The sequence below is a fragment of the Vipera berus genome (assembly GCF_964194415.1).
Source record: "Vipera berus genome assembly, chromosome: 6".
NCBI classification, from domain to species: domain Eukaryota; kingdom Metazoa; phylum Chordata; class Lepidosauria; order Squamata; family Viperidae; genus Vipera; species Vipera berus.
Window position 1 is genome coordinate 26,483,566 of NC_138208.1, and position 24,778 is coordinate 26,508,343.

The 24,778-nt window shown below is 46.2% G+C and overlaps 1 protein-coding gene across 1 annotated transcript; it reads right to left on the minus strand.

The window, feature by feature from the left end:
- On the minus strand, positions 1-24,778 carry LOC308670450 (potassium voltage-gated channel subfamily KQT member 1-like; the record flags this gene model as incomplete). The annotated part of the gene is given in 12 exon segments (XM_081331952.1): positions 1-119; positions 4,423-4,585; positions 5,105-5,127; positions 5,130-5,229; positions 5,470-5,565; positions 7,718-7,828; positions 8,768-8,908; positions 9,359-9,455; positions 10,306-10,384; positions 11,773-11,899; positions 18,505-18,595; positions 24,381-24,778. Coding segments are annotated over 12 exon segments (1,545 nt in total).

A 24,778-nucleotide genomic window follows, 5' to 3' on the forward strand; every position in this document is an offset into this window, starting at 1 on the left:
TTACTGTGAGACATCTGTTACAGTAGGCAGAAGAGCCTCTTCAGCTGTCAGATCCACCTCCTCAGTGAAACTGCTGGCTCTCGACATCCCACCACTGTTGCCTTCCAGATGTTTCTTGACTGAATTGAGAAGGTGGGGATGAGAAAGGGAATGTACATTAATTTGGCCAACGAGGCCAAATTCCTCAACATGTCCTCTTCGACTGTATATAAACAAGCGACTGTATATAACTGGGACCAATCCCCACACTTCCTTGCACTGCTGATGTTACCTCAGCAGGTGATGAAATGTCTGCAAGCCAACAACCAAGCTCAGAGAGCACCAAGGACTCCACACTTCACCTTTTGAGCTACAGTTATCTTCTTCTGTTGCTACCTTTCCCCCCCCACCCCATCTCAGTCCTCAGTGACTGAGGCATTTGTTTTAAAATCAGTTCAACAGGTAGGGCAAGAATTTCCTTTTTGGGAGTTCTAATGCGGAGTTTATCAGCTGAAGCTTTAGGAACCAAAAGGTTGGTACAGGTAGTCCTTGATTAACATAGTTAAGTTATAGATAGATAGATAGATAGATAGATAGATAGATAGATAGATAGATAGATAGATAAATAGACAGACAGACAGACAGACAGACACAGACAGAGAGACATTTACATAGATGGATGGATACATAGATAGACAGACACAGAGACAGACATGGATAGATAGATAGAAATAGATAAATAAGAGATGTAGATAGAAAGATAGATAATACAAATGATGGATGGATAGATAATGATAAGAAGGATGTATGGATGATGGATGATAGACAGACAGACATAGATAACAGATGTAGATGATAGATAATAGAAATATAGATGATAGATACAGACAGACAGACAGACAGACAGAATTGTATTAGTGAAATATAACAACCAGAAGTTGTCTAAATACAATCAAAAATATTTGCTAACATAATCAGAAAATAGAGAATAATAGTCAAGTAAGTGACATCTGAAGAAATAAAAGATATATCCATAACATGTCAATATGCAATTAACTCAGTCTTTTAACGAATTACTAAAGTTTAGTGTATTCCCTCATCTTATCAATTTTAATATATGATATCAATATAATGGCATTTGCACAGTATATTTAGATTCTTAATATTCTGTTGTTTGGATGCCTTAAAGTATTGAATACAGATAAAGGAAAGAAAAGAGGTGGATATTCTATCAATGGATAAATATATTTTTATTAAGCTAAGGCCTGCATCCCTGAGATTTATAGGCTTGCTTAAAATGACTCGCACATTCACAGTGGTTTTTTTTTCTCCCCCCAACCTACCTGATTGCTTGAACATCTGTGTAAGACCTAATGGAGGAAGAAGGATGCAATGTGTTCAAAAAAAGAAAAAAGAAAAAAGAAAAGCTCCTGGAAAAAAAAAGCTGTTTCTAAATTGATCCTAGGTGGGAAGATTATCCCCTTGTTCTAAAAACAATCCCAGCTATAACAAGGCAAGCAATCTCTGTGAGAATTTTCAAAGTGTCCTTCGGTTGGGGAAAAAAAATAAGCACTTTTATCAGGAAAGTTCAAGATTTCCACCACCAGTTATATTTTTTTGCAGTAGGTAGATCTCTCTCTCTCTCTCTTTCTCTCAATATGTGTGTGTTTGTGTGTGTGTGTGTGTGTGTGTGTGTGTGTGTTCTATTGTGTACAACCTGCCACAACCAGCCCAGGATGGATGAGTCACAGTCTCCAATTCCATTACCCACTTTCTATCTTGATTAATACGAAAGGAATGCAAGTCACTTTGCTACCTTCTTTGGTAAATGTAAATTATACACCATCCCAAGTCTGGAACATCATTTCCAGACTGAGAATTAGCCAAAGGTTAGAAACAGCCGCAGAATGAGCAGCCCCTTCCGTTGCCCAGGACAGCCCAGACCTGGTGAACTATTATAATTTTCTAGGATGCCTGATGGTGAACATCCTGCGAAGCAAAGATCCTCCGGTTGAAAGAGAAGATGCTCAGCTGATCCGCTTAAACAGGACACGTGAGGTGGGAGAGGGGTCCGTGTGTCTGGGGACCACAGAGGCTCAGTGGGAAAGTGAAGGAATCGCAACAACACGTGGAGAGGAACTACTAGGGCTGTTCTCTTTTGTGTCTTCCTTTTTTCCCCATCACTCGTGCATCTGAGACTTCAAAAGTTGACCCCATGCAGACAAAAAAGTAGCTTTTATTAGCTGTCCAAAGAGGGTTGTACCAACGCACAAGCCTTTTTTGGACTGGGGAAAATAGGCTTAAGCTGTGGAGAACTTGGACTTTTTCTCCAGGGAAAGAATCCTGCTTTTGAAGCTTCGACTTGATGTCCTCTTTCAAAGAAGGGAACATTTTCCAAAGAGTTGTCTTTAATGTCCTAATTCTGAGTTGTCAAGAGATGAAGATTTAACGGATGAGGCAACGGGAGACCTGTGGGATAGGGTGATGAAATTTCTGCAGGAAAACAACCAAGCTCAGAGAGCGCCAAGGATTCCAAAATAAATGGAGGCATTTCAGAATTGTTTTTCACTTTTCTTTTTCTCGGTCATATCTCAACCGCAGGGAAATGAGGAAAGGCTGTCTAACTCCATACGAAGCTGTTAAGTGATCGTCGGGATGCAATTTCACAAAAGCTGACTCCATACTGAAATCCCACAGAGAAACCCAGTTTCATTTCAGCTGGAAACAACGGCTACTCCACAAACTATAAAACAACTGTGTAAGGAATTCCACAAAGCTGAAATGTCTGCCCCCTCCCCCCCCCAATGAAACTATAGGAATGCTTCAATATTCTTTTTTATGTTCCGGGCCACTAAAGATCGTAAGTATGGTGACTTGTTCAGGTTTTAAAAGAACAGTCTACACAAAGAAAACTACATAATTTTGGGGAGACTAAAACTCACATGAACTGTGACATGCTTGTGATTCAACAAAGATGATCAGGGGACTGGAGGCTAAAACATATAAGGAGCGGCTTCTGGAATTGGGTATGTCTAGTTTAATGAAGAGAAGGACCAGGGGTGACAGGATAGCAGTCTTCCAGTATCTCAGGGGCTGCCCCAAAGAAGAGGCAGTCAAGCTATTCTCCAAAGCGCCTGAAGGTAGGACAAGAAGCAACAGATGGAAACTAATCAAAGAGAGAACCAAGGTAGAACTAAGAAGAAACTTCCTGGCTGTTAGAACAATTGACCAGTGGAACAACCTGCCTCCTGAAGTGGTGAATGCTCCAACACTGGAAGTTTTTAAGAAGAGACTGGACAGCCATTTGTCTGAAATGGTATAGGGTTTCCTGCTTGAGCAGGGGGTTGGACTAGATAATAATAATAATAATAATAATAATAATAATAATAATAATAATAATAATAATAATAATAATAATAATAATAATAATAATAATAATAATAATTTTATTTGTATACCGCCCTTCTCCCGAAGGACTCAGGGCGGTGAACAGGGCAAACATAAAAATACAAGAATACAAATATTTAAAAAAGATTAAAAAAGGTGCCCAGAACTAACAACAAGAAGTTAAAATGCACTAAAGCAATATTAAAATCCAAACCCATCACCCATCAGGCCAGGCCGGCTTGTTCGAACAAGTAGGTCTTCAGATTGCGTCGGAAGGAGCAAAGGTCGGGCGCCATCCGGAGCTCAACCGGCAAACGGTTCCACAAATCCGGCACGCCCACAGAAAAGGACCTCCCCCTGGGGGCCACCAGACGACATTCTCTCACCAGTGGCACCCTGAGGAGGCCCTCTCTGTGGAAGCGCACAGGGCGGAGGGAAGTTGATGCCGGCAGCAGGTGATCCCTAAGGTACGCCGGACCCATGCCATGTAGGGCTTTAAAGACCATTACCAGCACCTTGAATCTCACCCGGAAGACAACTGGGAGCCAATGCAGCTCACGGAGCAGAGGTGTAACATGGGAGTATCGGGAAACTCCCAGCACAACTCTCGCGGCTGCATTCTGTACCAGTTGGAGCCTCCGAGTGGTCCTCAAGGGCAGCCCCATGTAGAGAGCGTTGCAGTAGTCTAAACGAGAGGTCACGAGCGCATGAGTGACTGTACGCAGGGCATCCGGTCTAGATAGGGTCGCAACTGGCGCACCAGGCGAACCTTCCAACTTTATTATTATTATTCAATTGGGAAAACACTTTGGGGTATGCAAAAGTATGCCACACCCAGGGTGGTCCATAAGATATGGTCCAAATAATTAAAATGATGACCATGATGGTGTCACTGAAGGTCTCCCCCTTTTGGTTAATGTGCAACACATCCACATGTCAGGATATTTCCGGCAGTATTAAATCTCCCATTCATTAAAGCAGCTGTTTATCTTCTGAATCCAGCAAGTAGCAACCCAAAAAGTACCAAGCCAAAAAAGGGACAACCAATAAGTTTACCTCCAGGCTCCTCAAGGACGAAATGCAACTCTTTCTTGTCTTCTTGATCTTCAGTGAAGTCGTAAGTAATCTGAGGAACGGGGATTGCGGCTGCGTCTCCTGGATTTATAGACGTTGAGCCGTTATCGCGCCCCGGTTTTCCTTTCCTCTTGTATCTTTTACTCTGAAACAGAACAGAACACTCACATTTTATCATCCGCCACGTACGGGACAAAGTCACGCTGATTGCAGAATTTTGAAAACGTTACATTACAGAGTCAAAAGCCAAGGCCCAAATCCGTTGTGATTTATTCAAATACCTGCTATTCAAATAAAATTCAGTCTTTGCTTTTGGAAACTGCTCTGCAAAATTACATACACAGAGGAGAAGCTCACACAAGGCAGTCCTTGACGTACGGCCACACGTGCCCCCAAATTTTCCGTTGCTAAGCGAGACAGCTGTTAGCTGACTTCTGCCGCTTTTTATTACTTTCCTTGCCATGTTATTAAGCGAGTCACTGCAGCTGTTAGTGACAGGATTGTTAAATGACTCTGGCTTCCCCATCGACAAATGACCGTGGGCCACCACAACGGTCATAAATACACGCCTGAATTCAGCGTTTGAATTTTGATCACGTGACCGGGGGGGATGCTGCAACGGTCGTAAGTGTGAAAAACGGCCATAAGTCACTGTTTTTCTGACCTGTTTTCTGAGATTTGGGCTGGGGGTGCTGCTGTTTTCTTTGGGATCTGAGCTGAGGTAACATAGATCTTCCAGGTGGCCAGGCAGCCCTGAGGTTTCTCGGCTGCGTAGCTCCTCCACAAAGTCTGCGGGGATGTAAAAAAGAGGCCTTTGCGATTGCGTAGCAAGCTCAGGGATTCATTTTCATTCCTTTATTTTCATTTTCCAACCTGATACTGCAACGATTTCTTGTTCTCTCACCCCTGCTGCCACAGCGGCCACAGATGGAAATGGCCACTTCAAGCTCAGCTTCGCTGCTGTTTCTCTTGCATTTCCTTCTTGCCGTTCGGTTCATTTTTTCCCCAATTTTACGATTCCATATTTACCTGAATTAGAGAAGCCGCTGCAGGAATCTGTCTGTTGAAATGTTTCTGGCGCTGTTTCTGTTGGACTTTAAGGGCAAATCCTGATCCCAGGATCCCCTGAGAAGCAAAGAAAAGGAATTTTCAAAAACCTTTAAGCATTGACAGGCTCTTTTCGGTTGTTCCTTTATCATTATTGGTTATTTTCTCTTGGTTTACTCAAGCGTTTTTAAAAAAAGTATGCACAAGGCCGTGAGATGCTTTGTAGTTATGCAACTGGCAAACAGTATAAATAAAGAAATGAACAAGTCTTTTATCTGAAGTGCCTAAAAAGGAGCAGAGCTTTGTTTGAACATTTGTGGCCACCATCCCTGGTTTCAGGACCCACCCCAATCCACGTCTTAGGAAAACAAAAACTCTTGGAGTCAGTTCTAGTCCAAAACGAATCTTTACTAGGACATGTTTGGTTGTGGAAATACAAGACAGGACCTGGTATTGTTTTACAGATTGAAACTTTATAAAGAGTTCCCAGTTCAACTCGCCTTCCCTCAACTCCATTTGGTGAGCACCCCATCATTTTAGTTCGTGTCATCCCTTTCGTGGGAAAAAGGGAACTTCAAATCTTTATGGTTATTGCCTTCTTCCTTTACAGATTCAAATGGAGACACAGGCCAGATGCCTTCTTCTCTAACCCTCCCTTTTGTTCCCCCAGTTCAAAAGGTTTCCTTGGTCTTTGAAATAACCTAAGGCAGGCTGAATCCACATCCGCTCCTCCTTCCTCGGGAGATGGCAGGATCCATGGGGGGGGATAATGTTTTAAACATACATATATGAATGTGATATAAATGGATTCTGATAGCTAGTCTGAATCATATTGCATAAGCCGATACTTTGTGCAGAAGAACGTTCTTCAAAATCAGAAAGTGTTGCATCGTATTTCCACTCAGGGAAAAATAGAATAACAGAGTTGGGAGGGACCTAGGAGGTCTTCTAGTCCAGGCATGTCAAACTGCCGGCCCGAGGGCTGGACACATCATCCTGAAACCACGCCCACCCCATTGCCAGCAATGGGGGAAAAGTCGCAATACATTACGCGATGTCATGTGACGTCGTGACTTTGACATACCTGTTCCAGTCCAACCCCCTGCTCAAGCAGACCACATACCATTCTGGACAAACAGTTTAATGGTAATAATAATAATAATAATAATAATAATAATAATAATAATAATAATAATAATAATAATAATAATAATAATAATAATAATAATAATAATATAAAGTTGGAAGGGACCTTGGAGGTCATCTAGTCCAACCCCCTGCTCAGGCAGGAAACCCTATACCATTTCAGGCAAATGGCTGTCCAGTCTCTTCTTAAAAACCTCCAGTGTTGGAGCATTCACCACCTCTGGAGGCAGGTTGTTCCACTGGTTAATTGTTCTAACTGTCAGGAAGTTTCTCCTTAGTTCTAGGTTGCTTCTCTCCTTGACTAGTTTCTATCCGTTGCTTCTTGTCCTGCTCTCAGGCGCTTTGGAGAACAGCTTGACTCCTCTTCTTTGTGATAGCGTCGCTCCACAGCATTATCTTTATTTACAAGAATGACTGCCACATGGAAGGCTGACTCTCACATTAGGAAAAAGAAAGGTGTGTGACAGCAGATTGGAACTGTGCTTGGAATGTCTTGATCAGTGCAACAGAAGTGTGATAGCAGCCTTCCAGTATCTCAGGGGCTGCCCCAAAGAAGAGGGAGTCAAGCTGTTCTCCAAAGCCCCTGAAGTCAGGTCAAGAAGCAACGGATGGAAACCAATCAAGGAGAGAAGCAACCTGGAACCAAGGAGAAACAATTAACCAGTGGGAAAACCTGCCTCCAGAAGTTGTGAATGCTCCAACACTGGAAGTTTTTAAGAAGAGACCGGACAGCCATTTGTCTGAAATGGTTTAGAGTTTCCTGCCTGAGCAAGAGGTTGGACTAGATGACCTCCAAGATCCCTTCCAATTTCTTCTTCTTCTTCTTCTTCTTCTTCTTCTTCTTCTTCTTCTTCTTCTTCTTCTTCTTCTTCTTCTTCTTCTTATTATTATTATTATTATTATTATTATTATTATTATTATTATTATTATTATTATTATTATTATTATTATTATTATTCTAAAGCAGCACTATCACATCACGTGATCTTGAAACTACTCCTTTGTTGAGGCGACCTGGGACCGCCTCGGCTTGCTTAGCAGCTGCAGCACACGGCTGGCTCTTACTTAATACTCATATACTCACCGCAGGCAGAGCAAAGAAGGAGATTGCAAACACGGAGAAACAGGAGGCGATTGTCTTGCCAATCCATGTCTGGGGCACTTTATCCCCGTAGCCAATAGTGGTCACCGTCACCTACACAGTAGAGAAGAAGAAAAGAGTAGAATTTGCCTGGAATATAAAGGCCTTAGGATTTGGTTTCCGATGGCTGCTAACGGCTGCCAAACGTGGACCTGATAGAATCATCCTTATGTGATGGAATCTTAATTCCGATTGCAAAGTTTTCAGGTCTAAGTGTCGAACTGAATGATTTTTGGAAATATTTCACCTTCATCCACTGCTGACATGACAGAGTATTTACTATGGGCTGCTGCTTTACTTTTCAATTTTAAAGTGATCGACTGCTGCCTTTTCATTTAGGGAGAGCGATTTCTCAGCACAGGACACTGCAGCTATTTGGTTCCAAAGTGAAAATATACTGGCCACCTTGTGCCGGAGAACTCTCAGCTGAGCGAAGGAATCAGAATCACTGGGATGGATGGGACCTTGGAATCCAATTTCTAGCCTGATTCCTTAATCACTAAATTAAACTGGCTCTCATCTTTGTAAAACCTCCCTCTTTAATCCAGTTTCCAGGGACCACACAGCTGCCACATCTCCTTTGAGACTCTGATGCAAGTAGCATCTTCTTAGCGCAGGGGTAGGCAAACTTGGCTCTTTTATGACTCGTGGACTTCAGCTCCCAGAATTCCTGGGCCAGCATGGAGTCATGAAGGGGCCATAATTCCCCCATGCTGGCTCAGGAATTCTGGGAGTTGAAGTCCACGAGTCGTGAAGCGGCCATAATTCCCCCATGCTGGCTCAGGAATTCTGGGAGTTGAAGTCCACGAGTCGTGAAGCGGCCATAATTCCCCCATGCTGGCTCAGGAATTCTGGGAGTTGAAGTCCATGAGTCATGAAGGGGCCATAATTTCCCCATGCTGGCTCAGGAATACTGGGAGTTGAAGTCCACGAGTCATAAAAGAGCCAAGGTTGCCTATCCCTGTCCTAGGGTATCCAGAGAATAAGACTTACCACTCCCCACCAGAGCGCATCAGCGTAGCTGGAGAATCCAGTTTGCCCCTCTTCATCCACTGCATCTTTCTCAGCAAGGTAGACAAAATAGGAGGAGAAGATTAGGCCCAAGAAGCCGATGTACAGGGTTGTTATGAGTTCCTAACAAAAACAACAATGAATTGCTTAGAGCTTGCAAGCTTGGACCTAATAGCAGTAGCGGCAAGCGCTTACGAGTTACGTACCGCTTCACAGGGCGTATGGCTGCCAACAATCTGGAAGGGCGGAAGGCTGAGTCCACCTTGAGCCAGTCAGGATCGAACTGCTGGCAGTTGGCAGAGTTTGCCTCCAATGTTGCATTCTAACCACTGCGGCCACCACAGCTTAGATAGCAATAGCAATAGCACTTATATACTGCTTCACAGTGCTTTACAGCCCTCTCTAAGCCGTTTTACAGAGTCAGCGTGTTGCCCTCAACAATCTGGGTCCTCATTTTACCGACCTCGGAAGGATGGAAGGCTGAGCCGACCTTGAGCTAGTCAGGATCAATATAGATACATAGATAGAGAGATAGAGAGATATATAGAGATACATTCTGCTCATATACGGTACCTGACGATGTATGAAAACCACAGAGCCCAGGAGTCTCCACGTCCCACCTTGTCGGTCTATATGAAGCATGCGAAGGATCTGGAGAAACCGGATCCCCCTTAAAAGAAACGTTGGAAGAGAAAACGTAGAGTGAGAATGGAGAGCAACGTTCTTTTAGGCATCAAAGTCTGGAATGAGGAGTGAGCAGAGAGACTGGCACTTGTGCTTATACATGCCCATCGCATTATTCTCTCTTTTTTTTTAAGGTATGCTACAACTTGATGCAAAATACAGAACAGGAGTCAAAAATAGTAAGCCAAAGAAATTAAGGCCTGAGGTTAGAAATACAATTAAATCCAGTATACCTAATCGACTATCACATATCTCTCTGCAAACCAACCTTGTTCCTCTTGTTCTATACACCTCTTACAGCACCTGAAGGCAGGAGAAGAAGCAACGAATGGAAACTAATCAAGGAGCGAAGCAACCTAGAACTAAGGAGGCATTTCCTGACAGGGAGAACAATCAACCAGTTGAACAACCTGTCTCCAGAAGTTGTGAATGCTCCAACACTGGAGGTTTTTAAGAAGAGATTAGACAACCAAGGAAACAACATTTTTAGAGTCCGAACAGATAGGTTTATTGCAAGGAAAAAATATGCAAGGTTACAGAAACTTGGGAGATGAATCAGTATTATCTTATCTCTTCTTCGTATATAAAGACATTAAGTAGGGCTTTTTAATTGCTGTTGATCTTCTTTCTATCTAACAGTGTCTCAGAGGGCTATGAATAGCTTATCACTTATCTGTCATTCCAAGGCACCAGAAATCTGTTCTTTGATTGTTTTACATACATAAAAAAAATCACAACAATTATGGTGGTGGCAATAAAAATATGTGCATATAGGCAGGATGCAAAGTTGAAAACCAGGATATTTTTAAATAATTGACCAAAACTGTTTTACATACCTTATTGCAGAGGTAGCAAACACCTGGCCATTTGATCCCACACTCAGAACAATAATTGACGCAATCACAACTATGAGATCTGTTGATAAAGCATATGAACTATTTCAATATCTGCTCGACACCAGTGCTTTTTTGTAAAAGAAAAAGGTGCTGGAACTCACACATGTCATACAACCCGCCTTGCCTATCCTACAAGGTTCCATCCAAAAAAGGTGCCGGAACTCCGTTCTGAGCGTTCTATGAGAAAAAAAGCCCTGCTCGACACTATTTATGAAAAGAAGCCGTCTGCAAAACAGACCTTGATACTATGTAAGGCTATTTTCTTACACGAGTTTTAAATTAGCCATCCCAGCTTAGAGATACTACCTCAACTAGTCTGTGCTGTATTTTATTATTTATTGCATTGCCAGAACACGGCCTTCACAAATGCATCTGACTTTATGATTGTCTGTACATCTTGGAAAGAAAGCAATAGCATTAAACATGAATAATCTCCGTATTGCACAAGGGGGGAAGAATTGATAGAAGAAAACTTTCTTAGGCCTTCTGGAAAATTCTTAATGATAGATAGAGATGAAGCAAGACTAGAAGACCTCCAAGGTCCCTTCCAGCTCTGCTCTATTCTATTCTATTCTATTCTATTCTATTCTATTCTATTCTATTCCATTCCATTCCATTCCATTCCATTCCATTCCATTCCATTCTATTTTCCTCTATTCTATTCTATTCTATTCTATTCTATTCTATTCTATTCTATTCTATTCTATTCTATTCTATTCTATTCTATTCTATTCTATTCCATTCCATTCTATTTTCCTATATTCTATTCTATTCTATTCTATTCTATTCTATTCTATTCTATTCTATTCTATTCTATTCTATTCTATTCTATTCTATTCTATTCTATTCTTCTATTCTATTCCATTCTATTTTCCTCTATTCTATTCTATTCTATTCTATTCTATTCTATTCTATTCTATTCTATTCTATTCTATTCTATTCTATTCAATTCTATTCTATTCCATTCCATTCTATTTTCCTCTATTCTATTCTATTCTATTCTATTCTATTCTATTCTATTCTATTCTATTCTATTCTATTCTACTCTACCCTACCCTACCCTACCCTACCCTACCCTACTCTACTCTCTCCAAGGTCCCATTCCATTCCATTCCATCCCTCATTTTTTAATGTCTTTGCAGTTCTTGATACACTAGATCTGTGATTCCCAACCTCAACAATTTTTAAAACGTCTAGACTTCAACTTCCAGAATTTCCCAGCCAGCATTTGTGGACTTCAGTTCCCAGAATTCCCTTGCTGACATTTGTGGTCTTCAACACCCTGAATTCCCAAGCCAATATAATGGCTAAGGGATTCTGGGAGCTGAGGTCCACACATCTTGCTGTTGCTGAGGTTAAGAAACTCTGCCTTAGACAACTGGAAAGTTATTTCCAAATAAAGCTGACCTATTATCGATATCAGTTTCCTGGCAAAACGGATTCGTCCTTTGATGCCAACATATTTGCTTCTGCAACCTGCAAACCAGAGCCTCACCATGTATTCGGCACCAAAAAAGACCACCAAGACAATTTCCTAAAATCAGAAACAATGGTGTTTATTTTTAAACATTCTTTTAAAATACCGTATATACTTGAGTATAAGCCGAATTTTTCAGCCCACTTTTTGGGCTGAAAAAATCCACTTCGGCTTATACTCCAGTCAACAAAAAAAAAAGAACTTACCGAGGACTTGCGCGCGGCCGAGCTACTTTGCCTGACGCTGCTGGGGTCGCCCGGGCGCCTCTGCTCGCCCTCAGCAGCACCTGGCCCGGAATCACATGCGAAACAAGCCCGGCAGAGGAGCCGGAGCGGCGAGCAGAGGCACCCGGCCCAGATCCTGCAAGGCCCGGCCGAGACACGCCCCCAGCAGCGGAGCTGCTCCGGCTCCTCTGCCGGGCTTGTTTTGCATGTGAGCTACTTTGCCTGACGCTGCTGGGGTCGCGTCTCGGCCGGGGCCTTGCAGGATCCGGCCCGGGCGCCTCTGCTCGCCCTCAGCAGCACCTGGCCCGGAATCACATGCGAAACAAGCCCGGCAGAGGAGCCGGAGCGGCGAGCAGAGGCACCCGGCCCAGATCCTGCAAGGCCCGGCCGAGACACGCCCCCAGCAGCGGAGCTGCTCCGGCTCCTCTGCCGGGCTTGTTTTGCATGTGAGCTACTTTGCCTGACGCTGCTGGGGTCGCGTCTCGGGCGGGGCCTTGCAGGATCCGGCCCGGGCGCCTCTGCTCGCCCTCAGCAGCACCTGGCCCGGAATCACATGCGAAACAAGCCCGGCAGAGGAGCCGGAGCGGCGAGCAGAGGCACCCGGCCCAGATCCTGCAAGGCCCGGCCGAGACACGCCCCCAGCAGCGGAGCTGCTCCGGCTCCTCTGCCGGGCTTGTTTTGCATGTGAGCTACTTTGCCTGACGCTGCTGGAGTCGCGTCTCGGCCGGGGCCTTGCAGGATCCGGCCCGGGCGCCTCTGCTCGCCCTCAGCAGCACCTGGCCCGGAATCACATGCGAAACAAGCCCGGCAGAGGAGCCGGAGCAGCGAGCAGAGGCACCCGGCCCAGATCCTGCAAGGCCCGGCCGAGACACGCCCCCAGCAGCGGAGCTGCTCCGGCTCCTCTGCCGGGCTTGTTTTGCATGTGAGCTACTTTGCCTGACGCTGCTGGGGTCGCGTCTCGGCCGGGGCCTTGCAGGATCCGGCCCGGGCGCCTCTGCTCGCCCTCAGCAGCACCTGGCCTGGAATCACATGCAAAACAAGCCCGGCAGAGGAGCCGGAGCGGCGAGCAGAGGCGCCCGGCCCAGATCCTGCAAGGCCCGGCCGAGACACGCCCCCAGCAGCGGAGCTGCTCCGGCTCCTCTGCCGAGCTTGTTTTGCATGTGAGCTACTTTGCCTGACGCTGAGAAGACCCGCTTGGGCACTCGGGTTGGTGTCAGTCTCCGCAGGCCCTTCTCGTTTCCAGGAACGTCAAGCGCGCTTGGCTCCCCACCCCCACGGCAGGGCAGGGCAGGGCAGAGACTTGCTCGCCCTTCTGACGGCCCTGAAGAGAAACGAAGGGCTTGCAAACTCCCCGCGAGAAGCTGGGCGAAGCGCGCGGCTGGGCGAGTGTGTGCCTGCGCGCGTATTTACGAAAGAAACGCTCCGAGAGTTCTTTCTCCGCCCCCTTGGGGGGAACTCTAGCGACTGCTGTAGCCGCGCTTCTCTTCTCGGCTCCGAAAATAGGGATTTCTACTCTCTCTCTCTCTCTCTCTCCCCTCCCCACCCCGCATTCTCCTGCCTCTTCGATTGCGACAATAAAAGGGCGAAAGGTGCGCTGGTTTCTTCCTCCTTCCTCCCCCCCTCCCCTCCCCTCCCCGATTGTCAGGTGAGGCAGCTGGAGGTCTGGCCGGGAGATTGTAGCCGTTTTGAAACGCCGCGTCTTGAAACGCCCGATCAGCTGATTTTCGGGTGGAAGAGCCGCGGCTTGAATCTGTTTGCATCTGCCTGAATTAGACCGAAACGGCCTGAATTTGACCAGAGTTGCTTTGTAATGGCTGGAGGAACTGCAGAGGAGGTCTTGCCGGGAGATTGTGGCCGTTTTGAAACGCCGCGGCTTGAAACGCCCGATCAGCTGATTTTCGGGGCGGAAAGAGCCACGGCTTGAATCTGCTTGTATTTGTTTGAACTTAACCAGAAACGGCTCGTAATGGCTGGAGGAACTGCGGAGGGAGTGAATGCTCCAGCCTGGAATATTTGGAAAGGCTGGGGGAACCGGATGAACTGCAGCTTAAGCGACTGTTGCCGGAGGAGCCATGGCTTGAAACGCCCCAGTTTTGGGGCAGCGTTTGCTTGTTCCGGGTAGAAAAAACGCTGTCGACCCCGGCATCTTTTGCGGGGATTTCCCATTTCCCGTTGCGAAACCAGCCGAGCCCAAGTCCACCCTTTCTTTTTTTTCCACGGCACGGCCTTTCCCACGATCGTGTCTCCTTCAGATCTTACGCAAGCTTCCTCGATTTCCTGGTGTGTGTGTGTGTGTGTGTGTGTTTCTTTCTTATTCCTCCCTTCTCTGGTGGTTGGAAAGGCGTGTGACGCGCTTCGACAACAACTCTGCTGGCTCTCTCGGTGGGAACCTCCCATCCTCTATATACCCCCATTTCGGCTGCTTCGCAAACTGCTTCCTCCACCCCACCCCACCCCACCTCACCCCTCCCCGCAAAAGATGCCAGGGTCGACAGCGTTTTTTCTACCCGGAACAAGCAAACACGCAGGCAACCCTGCACTATTCAGCTCAGTGAAGTCACGCTTGGTTAAAAAACAGATTTAATAATAATAATAAGAAGAAGAAGAAGTTGGGCTGATCAAATGTTTCAATAATGACTGAAGGAGAGCTGCTTGTACCTTGGTCTTTGTGCTGGTGTCTTGACATGCCAGTGTTTTTATTTATTCCATTTATTCCATTTGATCAGCCCAAAGTACAAAAAAAACAAACCCAAAAACAAGGTCTAGTTTCACGGCGATGAGCGACCGGAGTGCCAATCAATTAGTTAACAGACTTCATCAGTTCCAAAATCAAGATCACACCGGCAAGCTTTGTCAGTTGTCACTCGCGGCAGTACAAATACACTAGTACGGAAAGCTGCCGTTCACTTTCGGGGGGAGGAAAAAAAAACACAACAACACCGCATGCTTTCCGCCCCGAAAATCAGCTGATCGGGCATTTCAAGCGTGACTTCACTGAGCTGAATAGTGCAGGGTTGCCTGCGTGTTTGCTTGTTCCGGGTAGAAAAAACGCTGTCGACCCCGGCATCTTTTGCGGGGAGGGGTGAGGTGGGGTGGGGTGGGGTGGAGGAAGCAGTTTGCGAAGCAGCCGAAATGGGGGTGTCAAGCCCTACGGGGACCAGGGGAGCACTTCCAACAATGCCCGCGCAGCACCGAAGGCCCATTGGCACCCGCACCCCCCAACTGTTCGGCGGGCGAACGCCAGACCCGCTGCCGCACTTACAGCTGATCGGCGGCCGGAGGAGATTGTGGACGGGCACAGAGGGTCCGCGTCAGCACAGACAGCTGATCGGCGGCTGAAGGAGACTGCGAGCGGCTGCGGAGGTTCCGCGCCGGCACAAACAGCTAAGGGGCAGCCGGGGACGTCTACCAGTGGTCACGCAGCGCGATCAACTGAGCGGCAGCTAGAAACATCCGCCGACGGTCGCACGGGCCTCACGGGACTTTTCGGGTCCGATGGCGGCTTGGAGAGTGTGGGTGGCTGCTTCGCAGACCTTGCATGCTGCTACAACTGCCAGGTCCTCCGCAGCCGCTCGCAGTCTCCTTCAGCCGCCGATCAGCTGTCTGTGCTGACGCAGACCCTCTGCGCCCGTCCACAATCTCCTCCGGCCGCCGATCAGCTGTTGATGTGGCCGCGGAACCTCTGCAGCCGCTCGCAGTCTCCTTCAGCCGCCGATTAGCTGTTTGTGCCGGCGCGGAACCTCCGCAGCCGCTCGCAATCTCCTCCGGCCGCCGATCAGCTGTAAGTGCGGCAGCGGGTCTGGCGTTGGCCCGCCGAACAGTTGGGGGGTGCGGGCGCCAATGGGCCTTCGGTGCTGCGCGGGCATTGTTGGAAGTGCTCCCCTGGTCCCCGTAGGGCTTGACACCCCCATTTCGGCTGCTTCGCAAACTGCTTCCTCCACCCCACCCCACCCCACCTCACCCCTCCCCGCAAAAGATGCCGGGGTCGACAGCGTTTTTTCTACCCGGAACAAGCAAACGCTGCCCCAAAACTGGGGCGTTTCAAGCCATGGCTCCTCCGGCAACAGTCGCTTAAGCTGCAGTTCATCCGGTTCCCCCAGCCTTTCCAAATATTCCAGGCTGGAGCATTCACTCCCTCCGCAGTTCCTCCAGCCATTACGAGCCGTTTCTGGTTAAGTTCAAACAAATACAAGCAGATTCAAGCCGTGGCTCTTTCCGCCCCGAAAATCAGCTGATCGGGCGTTTCAAGCCGCGGCATTTCAAAACGGCCACAATCTCCCGGCAAGACCTCCTCTGCAGTTCCTCCAGCCATTACAAAGCAACTCTGGTCAAATTCAGGCCGTTTCGGTCTAATTCAGGCAGATGCAAACAGATTCAAGCCGCGGCTCTTCCACCCGAAAATCAGCTGATCGGGCGTTTCAAGACGCGGCGTTTCAAAACGGCTACAATCTCCCGGCCAGACCTCCAGCTGCCTCACCTGACAATCGGGGAGGGGAGGGGAGGGGGGGAGGAAGGAGGAAGAAACCAGCGCACCCTTCGCCCTTTTATTGTCGCAATCGAAGAGGCAGGAGAATGCGGGGTGGGGAGGGGAGAGAGAGAGAGAGTAGAAATCCCTATTTTCGGAGCCGAGAAGAGAAGCGCGGCTACAGCAGTCGCTAGAGTTCCCCCCAAGGGGGCGGAGAAAGAACTCTCGGAGCGTTTCTTTCGTAAATACGCGCGCAGGCACACACTCGCCCAGCCGCGCGCTTCGCCCAGCTTCTCGCGGGGAGTTTGCAAGCCCTTCGTTTCTCTTCAGGGCCGTCAGAAGGGCGAGCAAGTCTCTGCCCTGCCCTGCCCTGCCGTGGGGGTGGGGAGCCAAGCGCGCTTGACGTTCCTGGAAACGAGAAGGGCCTGCGGAGACTGACACCAACCCGAGTGCCCAAGCGGGTCTTCTCAGCGTCAGGCAAAGTAGCTCACATGCAAAACAAGCTCGGCAGAGGAGCCGGAGCAGCTCCGCTGCTGGGGGCGTGTCTCGGCCGGGCCTTGCAGGATCTGGGCCGGGCGCCTCTGCTCGCCGCTCCGGCTCCTCTGCCGGGCTTGTTTCGCGTGCGAGCTACTTTGCCGGCCGCTGCTGAGGGAAGATCTCTGGAGAGGAGCATAAGGTGAGCTGCTGCATTTCCCAGCCTCGGCTTATACTCGAGTCACCAACTTTTCCCACTTTTGGGGGGTAAAATTAGGGGTCTCGGCTTATATTCGAGTCGGCTTATACTCAAGTATATACGGTATGCGTTTACATCCACCAGGCAGAAAGCATTTTATATTTTAAAAAGTGGTACAATGCCAGGGGCATCCCCTTTCCTCCTTGCCAGCCCCAAGACATCAACTTCCACACCTGTTCTTGGCACTTTGGGGGACACACCTGTCTCCCAACAATTCCTAGAGCCATCCTGAGAAAACAGTTTCAGAAGCCCTGGAAGGGGGGGTGGGGTGTTTCCCACCAAGAAGTATTGCATTGAATAGGAACATTTAGCACATGGCGATACTTGATGTGTTTCTTTTTCCTCTCTGCTTATTAATTACGTACTGAGAAAAGCGTGTAATTGCATTGTTCTTCTGAGGTGATCCAGCGTGCCATCACTGAGCTGTTAAAATCAGGATGTGACTTGGCCAAGGGGCAGAATCAAGATGGCTTTGTGTGAATAATCAATATATTTTGCTCGAATGACATTTCTTTGATGTCTTAGTTACAATATTTGAGACAGTGATTCAAAGACATTAAAAATTATAATGGATGGTTGAAAGTGAAAATCAGCTTACCAACTGTAAATATAAAACTTCATAAAAGTAATTATTACTATATTGTTCTTCTGAGGCTATCCAGTGCGCCATCATTAAGGTGTTAAAATCAGAATGTGACTTGGCCAAGGGCAGGAGTAGGCAACCTTGGCTCTTTTATGACTGGTGGACTTCCACTCCCAGAATTCCTGAGCCAGCCTGGCTCAGCATGGAAACCTCTCCCTTTCCCCTCAGCGTGGCTGGCTCAGGAATTCTGGGAGTTGAAGTCCACGAGTCATAAAAGAGCCAAGGTTGCCTACCCCTGGCCAAGGGGGATAATCAAGATGCTGCCTTTTGTTGTATTTCAAACAAATCAACACTGACCAGTATCCGATTTCCCAAACTTTCCAAATTAGGAGTTGGAGGAGGTGGTGGTAGTGATGGAGGAGGAGGAGGAGGAGGAGGAGGAGATTGGTAAGGATGTAAATAAACTGGATTCTGTGAATAGCAAATAAGCTGTGGAATTCACTGACATTTTCTCCAGTACCACAGCATGTCAAAATAGCAGTTTGTGGTACATAATAAATAAATCTGGCCTTTTCATTTTTTCACTTTTTCACAGAAAGGTCCCAGCTTGTCTGCACTGTATGCAATTTATCTAATATTTCAAAGCAGATCACTTACCATCCAAAAAAGTGTTCCGGTGGCAAATTCTGCATAATGTTCTATAGTAGACAGAACACTGAAAATTAAACAAACCAGCACCAGCAGAAATCTACAAATTAAAAAAAAGAGAGAGAGAATGACCAAAAAGTTGTTATTCACTTAAAATTATACCTAGCTTTCTCCTCTTTTAAGCAATACACTCATTGAGACATTTATTTACTCAACCCTTACCAACCAACAGTCCAAACTTCCCCTCATCTGTGGCGCTAATGAACTTATCAAGTATGGTAATGAAACGTTTGCCATTCCAAAACCGAGCCGAAAAGATTTTCACAACACAACGTGCCAACCCTGAGCTGTGTGTACTTTCTAGTCTGGGGGCAGCTTTAAGATGGGTGGCCTTCAACTCCCAGAATCCCCCAGCTTGGAGTCGAAGGCCACCATCTTAAAGATTAATTGTTGATTAATTGTTGTTGATTAATTGTTCTCACTGCCAGAAAAATCCTCCTTCCCTCTAGGTTTGACCTCTGTTTAACCAGCATTCAGCGTATCTATCATGAGACTGGCTGGATTGAAAGCAGGAAAGGACATTAAAATTCCTGGGGAAGACAGCAATAACCATAGACCTGCTGATGATGCCATTTTAATGACCAGAATGAGGAAGATCTTAAAAAAATCTTTCACTGAAAATGAAGGAAGAAGGTGCAAAAGGGGTCTGCTGCTGCTACGTAAGAATGTGGTACAATCCTGTCAGTGCCATCTCAATGCAAACAGGTGGAGAACGTGTCGAAGGAGGAACAGATAGGTTGTCTGGAATCAGGAATATACAGGGAGGGTGATTGTATGCGTGAAACCTAGAACATGGAATCACAAGGCTGAAAGGAACCTCAAGAGGCCTTCTAGTCCAAACCCCTGCCAAAGGCAGGAGACCTTATTCCATCTTGGATAAATGGCTGTCCAGTCTCTTCTTAAAAACTTCCAGTGTTGGAGCGTTCACAGCTTCTGGAGGCAGGTTGTTCCATTGGTTAATTGTTCTGTCAGGAAGTTTCTCCTTAGTTCCAGGTTGCTTCTCTCCGTGATGAGTTTCCATCCGTTACTTCTTGTCCTGCCTTTAGGCGCTTTGGTGGATAGGTCATACCCCTCTTCTCTGACAGAGCCACTCAAGTACTACAAGACAGTTATCATGTCCCCCCTAATTCTTCTCTCGGACAGGCTAGACCAGGGGTAGGCAACCTTGGCTCTTTTATGACTCGTGGACTTCAACTCCCAGTCAGCATGGCTGGTTCAGGAATTCTGGGTACTGAAGTCCACAAGTCATAAAAGAGCCAAGGGTTCCCTACTCCAGGGCAAGACATACCTAGCCCCTCAACTGTTCATCATACCATTTAAGCTCCATGCCCTTTATCCAACAAACAAAGAGACAATTTCTACTGGAAGAAATTTAGACAAAGGATTAAAGTGCAGAGATGTTACACCGACAGCAAAGGTTCATAGCTATGGAAAAGTCCACAGCTTTTCCAGTTGTTCCGATAGAATACCACTTTACAAGGCCTTGGGAAGGCCACACTTGGAATACGGCATCCAGCTTTGGTCACCACGATGTAAAAAAGATTTTGAGACTCTGGAAAAAGTGCAGAGATGCGCAACAAAGATGATCAGAGGACTGGAGGCTAAAACATATAAGGAACGGTTGCTGGAATTTAATGAAGAGAAGGGCGAGGGGTGACATGATAGCCGTGTTCCAATATTTCAGGGGCTGCCCCAAAGAAGAGGGAGTCAAGCTATTCTCCAAAGCGCCTGAAGGCAGGACAAGAAGCAACAGATGGAAACTCATCAAGGAGAGAAGCAACCTAGAACTAAGGAGAAACTTCCTGACAGTGAGAACAATTAACCAGTGGAACAACCTGCCTCCAGAAGCGGTGAATGCTCCAACACTTTTGGGAGGGGAAAGGGCACAGCAATAGAGCAGTACAGATTTGCTTTTTTACTAAAAAAATAATATTTTATTTCCCTAAATGCATGTTGTTATATTTTGATTCAAACTCCGATTGATAAAGAACTGAATTTTGAATGAATCAACGCAAATTGTTGGCCTCCTTATCTACACACATACATCCAAACACAAAATAAAAAGGGAGGTCAGGAAGGTAACTCCCTTTTATGGATTTCTGAAAAAGAAATACTTTTGAATAATTGATCAGCTAGGAAAGTTGGTGAGATATTTTATCCTGCTTGTTTCCTTAAAGGATTCGTTAAGGTATGAAGGCATTAAAGAGTGCACAAGAGCAATTGTGATGGAAATCATTAGAGTTCCTGGGGTTAGGGCTCCATCCAATGTCTTGACTTCTTTTTTCCTACCGTGATCCTTCATTTAGTTTGGACTTCTCCTACATGACACATTTTCATTTGAAAATCCCGTGAATTGAATTACATCTGATTAGACATATCTGACTACAATGGGAGATAGTAGTATCAAATAAATTGATTGGGTTAGCTTTGTGAATACACACACACACAAATCTCTCTCTCTATACACACACACACAGACACACACACATACAATTTATATCTATCTATCTATATCTATCTATCTCTCTATATCTATATCTCTCTATATCTATATCTCTATCTATATCTCTCTTATGGAGCTTATGGAGCGAAGGAACTGGATGAGGCTGTCGTTAGGTCCAGAGGAAGAGAGAGAGGCTTTTGGAGGAGTTGGTGGCGGCGGCAGCAGCGTGCTCCAGGGGCGAAAAGAAGCAAGGCCTCTTTAAGGAAAAGGTGGAAGAGTCGGGATCAGAAAAAGGAAAGAAGGCGAGGTTGTCAGAATACAAGCGAATTTGAGGGCTAATCCACATGGAGCCCCATTTCCATCTGTCCTGTGTGCCATCGTTCACTCCCTAGAGACTAAAATGGACAATGTGAAATTTGAGCGGGCCCCGAACAAGGAGTATATATCGGAGGTGGTGACCCTTTGAGAGCTGTATGCAATGAAATTTCATTTTGATGTATGCCGATTGGTGTACATTCAAAGTGACAATAAAGTTATCATCATCATCATATCTCTCTCCCCCCCTCTCTCTCTCTCTCTCTCTCTCTCTATATATATATATATATATATATATATATGTATGTATACATATACATATACATATACATATATATATATATTTTCTCATAGAACGCTCCGAACAGAGTTCTGGCACCTTTTTTGGATAGAACCTTGTAGGGTAGGCAAGGCGGGTTGTATGACACGTGTGAGTTCCGGCACCTTTTTGTTTTACATATATATACAGTGCTTTTTTTGTAAAACAAAAAAATTTGGCGGGTCGAATCCCAAGTGCCGCGTAGCAGAGTGAGTGCCTGTTACTCGTCCCAGCTTCTGCCAACCTAGCAGTTCGAAAGCACAAAAAAATGCAAGTCGAAAAATAGGGACCACTACGGTGGGAAGCTAACAGCGTTCCGTGCGCCTTCGGCGTCCAGTCATGCTGGCCACATGACCACGGAAACGTCCTTGGACAAGCGCTGGCTCTTCGCCTTTGAAACGGAAATGAGCACCAGCCCCTAGAGCTGGAAACGAGTAGCACACATGTGTGGGGGAACCTTTACCTTTACCTATAGACCTCTTCACCTACGAAGAACCCCCTACAAAGGGGGAATCTTTGGCAATGTAATCACAGAAAGATCTGTGCCTCGATCCTACCGTTGTGAGAAAACTGGGTGGCGATGGAAGAAGAAAACCAAATATATTTCAGAAACTTTGAATCCAGGGTATCCCTGACATGGCTGCCTTTGGTCAACGTTGTCCATTGGTGATGCAGGACGTCTTGGAAGCTGGCCCAGGAATGCAAGAGCTGACCTCCTCAAAGCCTGCTCTCTCTCTCTCTCTCTCATTATTTGGGACCTATTGTAGATAAAGCTACTTATCTCTGTCCTTGTTCAGGTGCCATTGTTTTGGGAGACAGGAAGGAAAACAAAAGTCTACTGGTCTCGTTCTTAGACATATCTTTCAACTTGCGTAGCTTGAAGAGGCGAATAATGCTTGGACAACTGAGATGAGACAAAAAGGAAGGTTCTACATTTAGGCAAGAAAAACCAAATGCCCAGGTACAGTATGGGGAGGGGTACCTTGCTCAATAGTAGCAACTGTGAGAGGGATCTCAGAGTCCTAGTGGACAATCCCTTAAGTATGAGCCAGTCGTGTGCTGCAGCTGCCAAAAAAGCCAACACAGTGCTAGGCTGCATTAACAGAGGGATAGAATCAAGATCACGTGAAGTTTTAATACCACTTTACAAGGCCTTGGTAAGGCCACACTTGGAATACGGCATCCAATTTTGGTCACCATAATGTAAAAAAGATGTTGAGACTTCTAGAAAGAGTGCAGAGAAGAGCAACAAAGATGATCAGGGGACTGGAGATTAAAACATATAAGGAATGGTTGCTGGAATTGGGTATGTCTAGTTTAACGAAGAGAAGGATGAGGGGTGACATGCTAGCAGTCTTCCAATATCTCAGAGAAGCAACCTAGAACTAAGGAGAAATTTCCTGTGGAACTCCTTGCTTCCAGAAGTTGTGATGCTCCAACACTGGAGGTTTTTAAGAAGAGACTGGACAGCCACTTGTCTGAAATGTTATAGAGTTTCCTGCCTGAGCAGGGATTGGACTAGATGACCTCCAAGGTATCTTCAAACCTTATTATTATTACTTACACAGTGGTCCAAATCCTAGTATTGGAAGGGAAACAGTATTGATCAGTGTAGTGAATAGCTTACATTGAGGAAGAATATTTGTAGCTCAGGACTGAAATGAGGGGTGCTGTTGGTTGTTTCTTGCAGATGTTTCATTACCCAAATTTATTCTATTCTATTCTATTCTATTCTATTCTATTCTATTCTATTCTATTCTATTCTATTCTATTCTGTTCCGTTCCGTTCCGTTCCGTTCCGTTCCGTTCCGTTCCGTTCCGTTCCATTCTTTCCAACCACTAAGCTCTCCTTAAAAAGAAAAAAAATTAAGACGATCGATTCTAGGGCAAGTAGACTACTGCAACGCTCTCTACATGGGGCTGCCCTTGAGGACCACTCGGAGGCTTCAGCTGGTGCAGAATGCGGCTGCGCGAGTTGTGATGGGGGTTTCCCGATACTCCCATGTAACACCTCCACTCCACGAGCTGCATTGGCTTCCGGTTGCCCTCCGGGTGAGATTCAAGGTGCTGGTGATGACCTATAAAGCCCTGAATGGCTTGGGTCCAGGATATCTGAGGGAACACCTGCTGCTGGCATCAAGCTCCCTTCGTCTAGTGCGCTCCCACAGGGAGGGTCTTCTCAGAGTGCCGCCGATAAAAGACTGTCGGCGGATAACACCCAGGGGAAGGGCCTTCTCTGTGGGTGTGCCTGCCCTCTGGAACCAGCTGCCCGTGGAGCTTAGGACTGCCCCCGACCTTCGCACATTTCGCCAGGACCTGAAGACCTGGCTCTTTGAGCTCTCCGGCCCAGGCTGAGAATTTTTAACTGGGGTTTTTAATTTTAGGGATGATTTAATCTTTTTTTAATTTGTTTTTAACTTTTGTACTGGTTGTTTTAAATGCCCTGTAAACCGCCCTGAGTCCTTCGGGAAAGGGCAGTATATATATTTAATAAAATAAAATAAAATAAAATAAAATAAGTAAGATTTCTTACCCCAAAGAATATTTGAGCAATTTTGAATATTCATCTTCAAACAGAAGAATTCGGGCAAGCCAAAGTTTTAGTTAAGATTGTAAGATTTTTCTAGAAAGACTGAGGGGTTCACCCATGCATCCTTTGCTGACATTTTGCTTTGGTTCCTCTCTTTGCAGTTTAGAAAATGTTCACAAGATGAAACATTCATGAGAAACTAAAAACTGGGTACTTACACTGTAAAGTGGTAAATGAAGCACTTCCATCCTGTCGGCCTTTCCAGGAAATTGTACACATTTCCTTGCGTGCTAGTTTTTGTTAAACGTGGCCCATAAAAGCATTTAGGAGCGTAGGCTTGCTGAGCCTCATCGCGTCCTGTAGATTCGCTATTAATCTGGAAAGCAGAGTCCGGTGAATTGTCCTCTCCAGGATCTGGAAGAATCTTTGATCCATTTGTCACCAGTGAATCTGGATCGGGAGCCACAGGAGAATATTCCATATTGCTTAAGTTTGTCCGCATTTCTAGCCAATTTGTGGCCTTTTGGGGGCCATTCAGTCTTCCCACCTGAGGACTGGCACCCACGGACAAATGAGACCTGGGGTGCCCACCCGTTTCTCCATTAGCATAGGACAT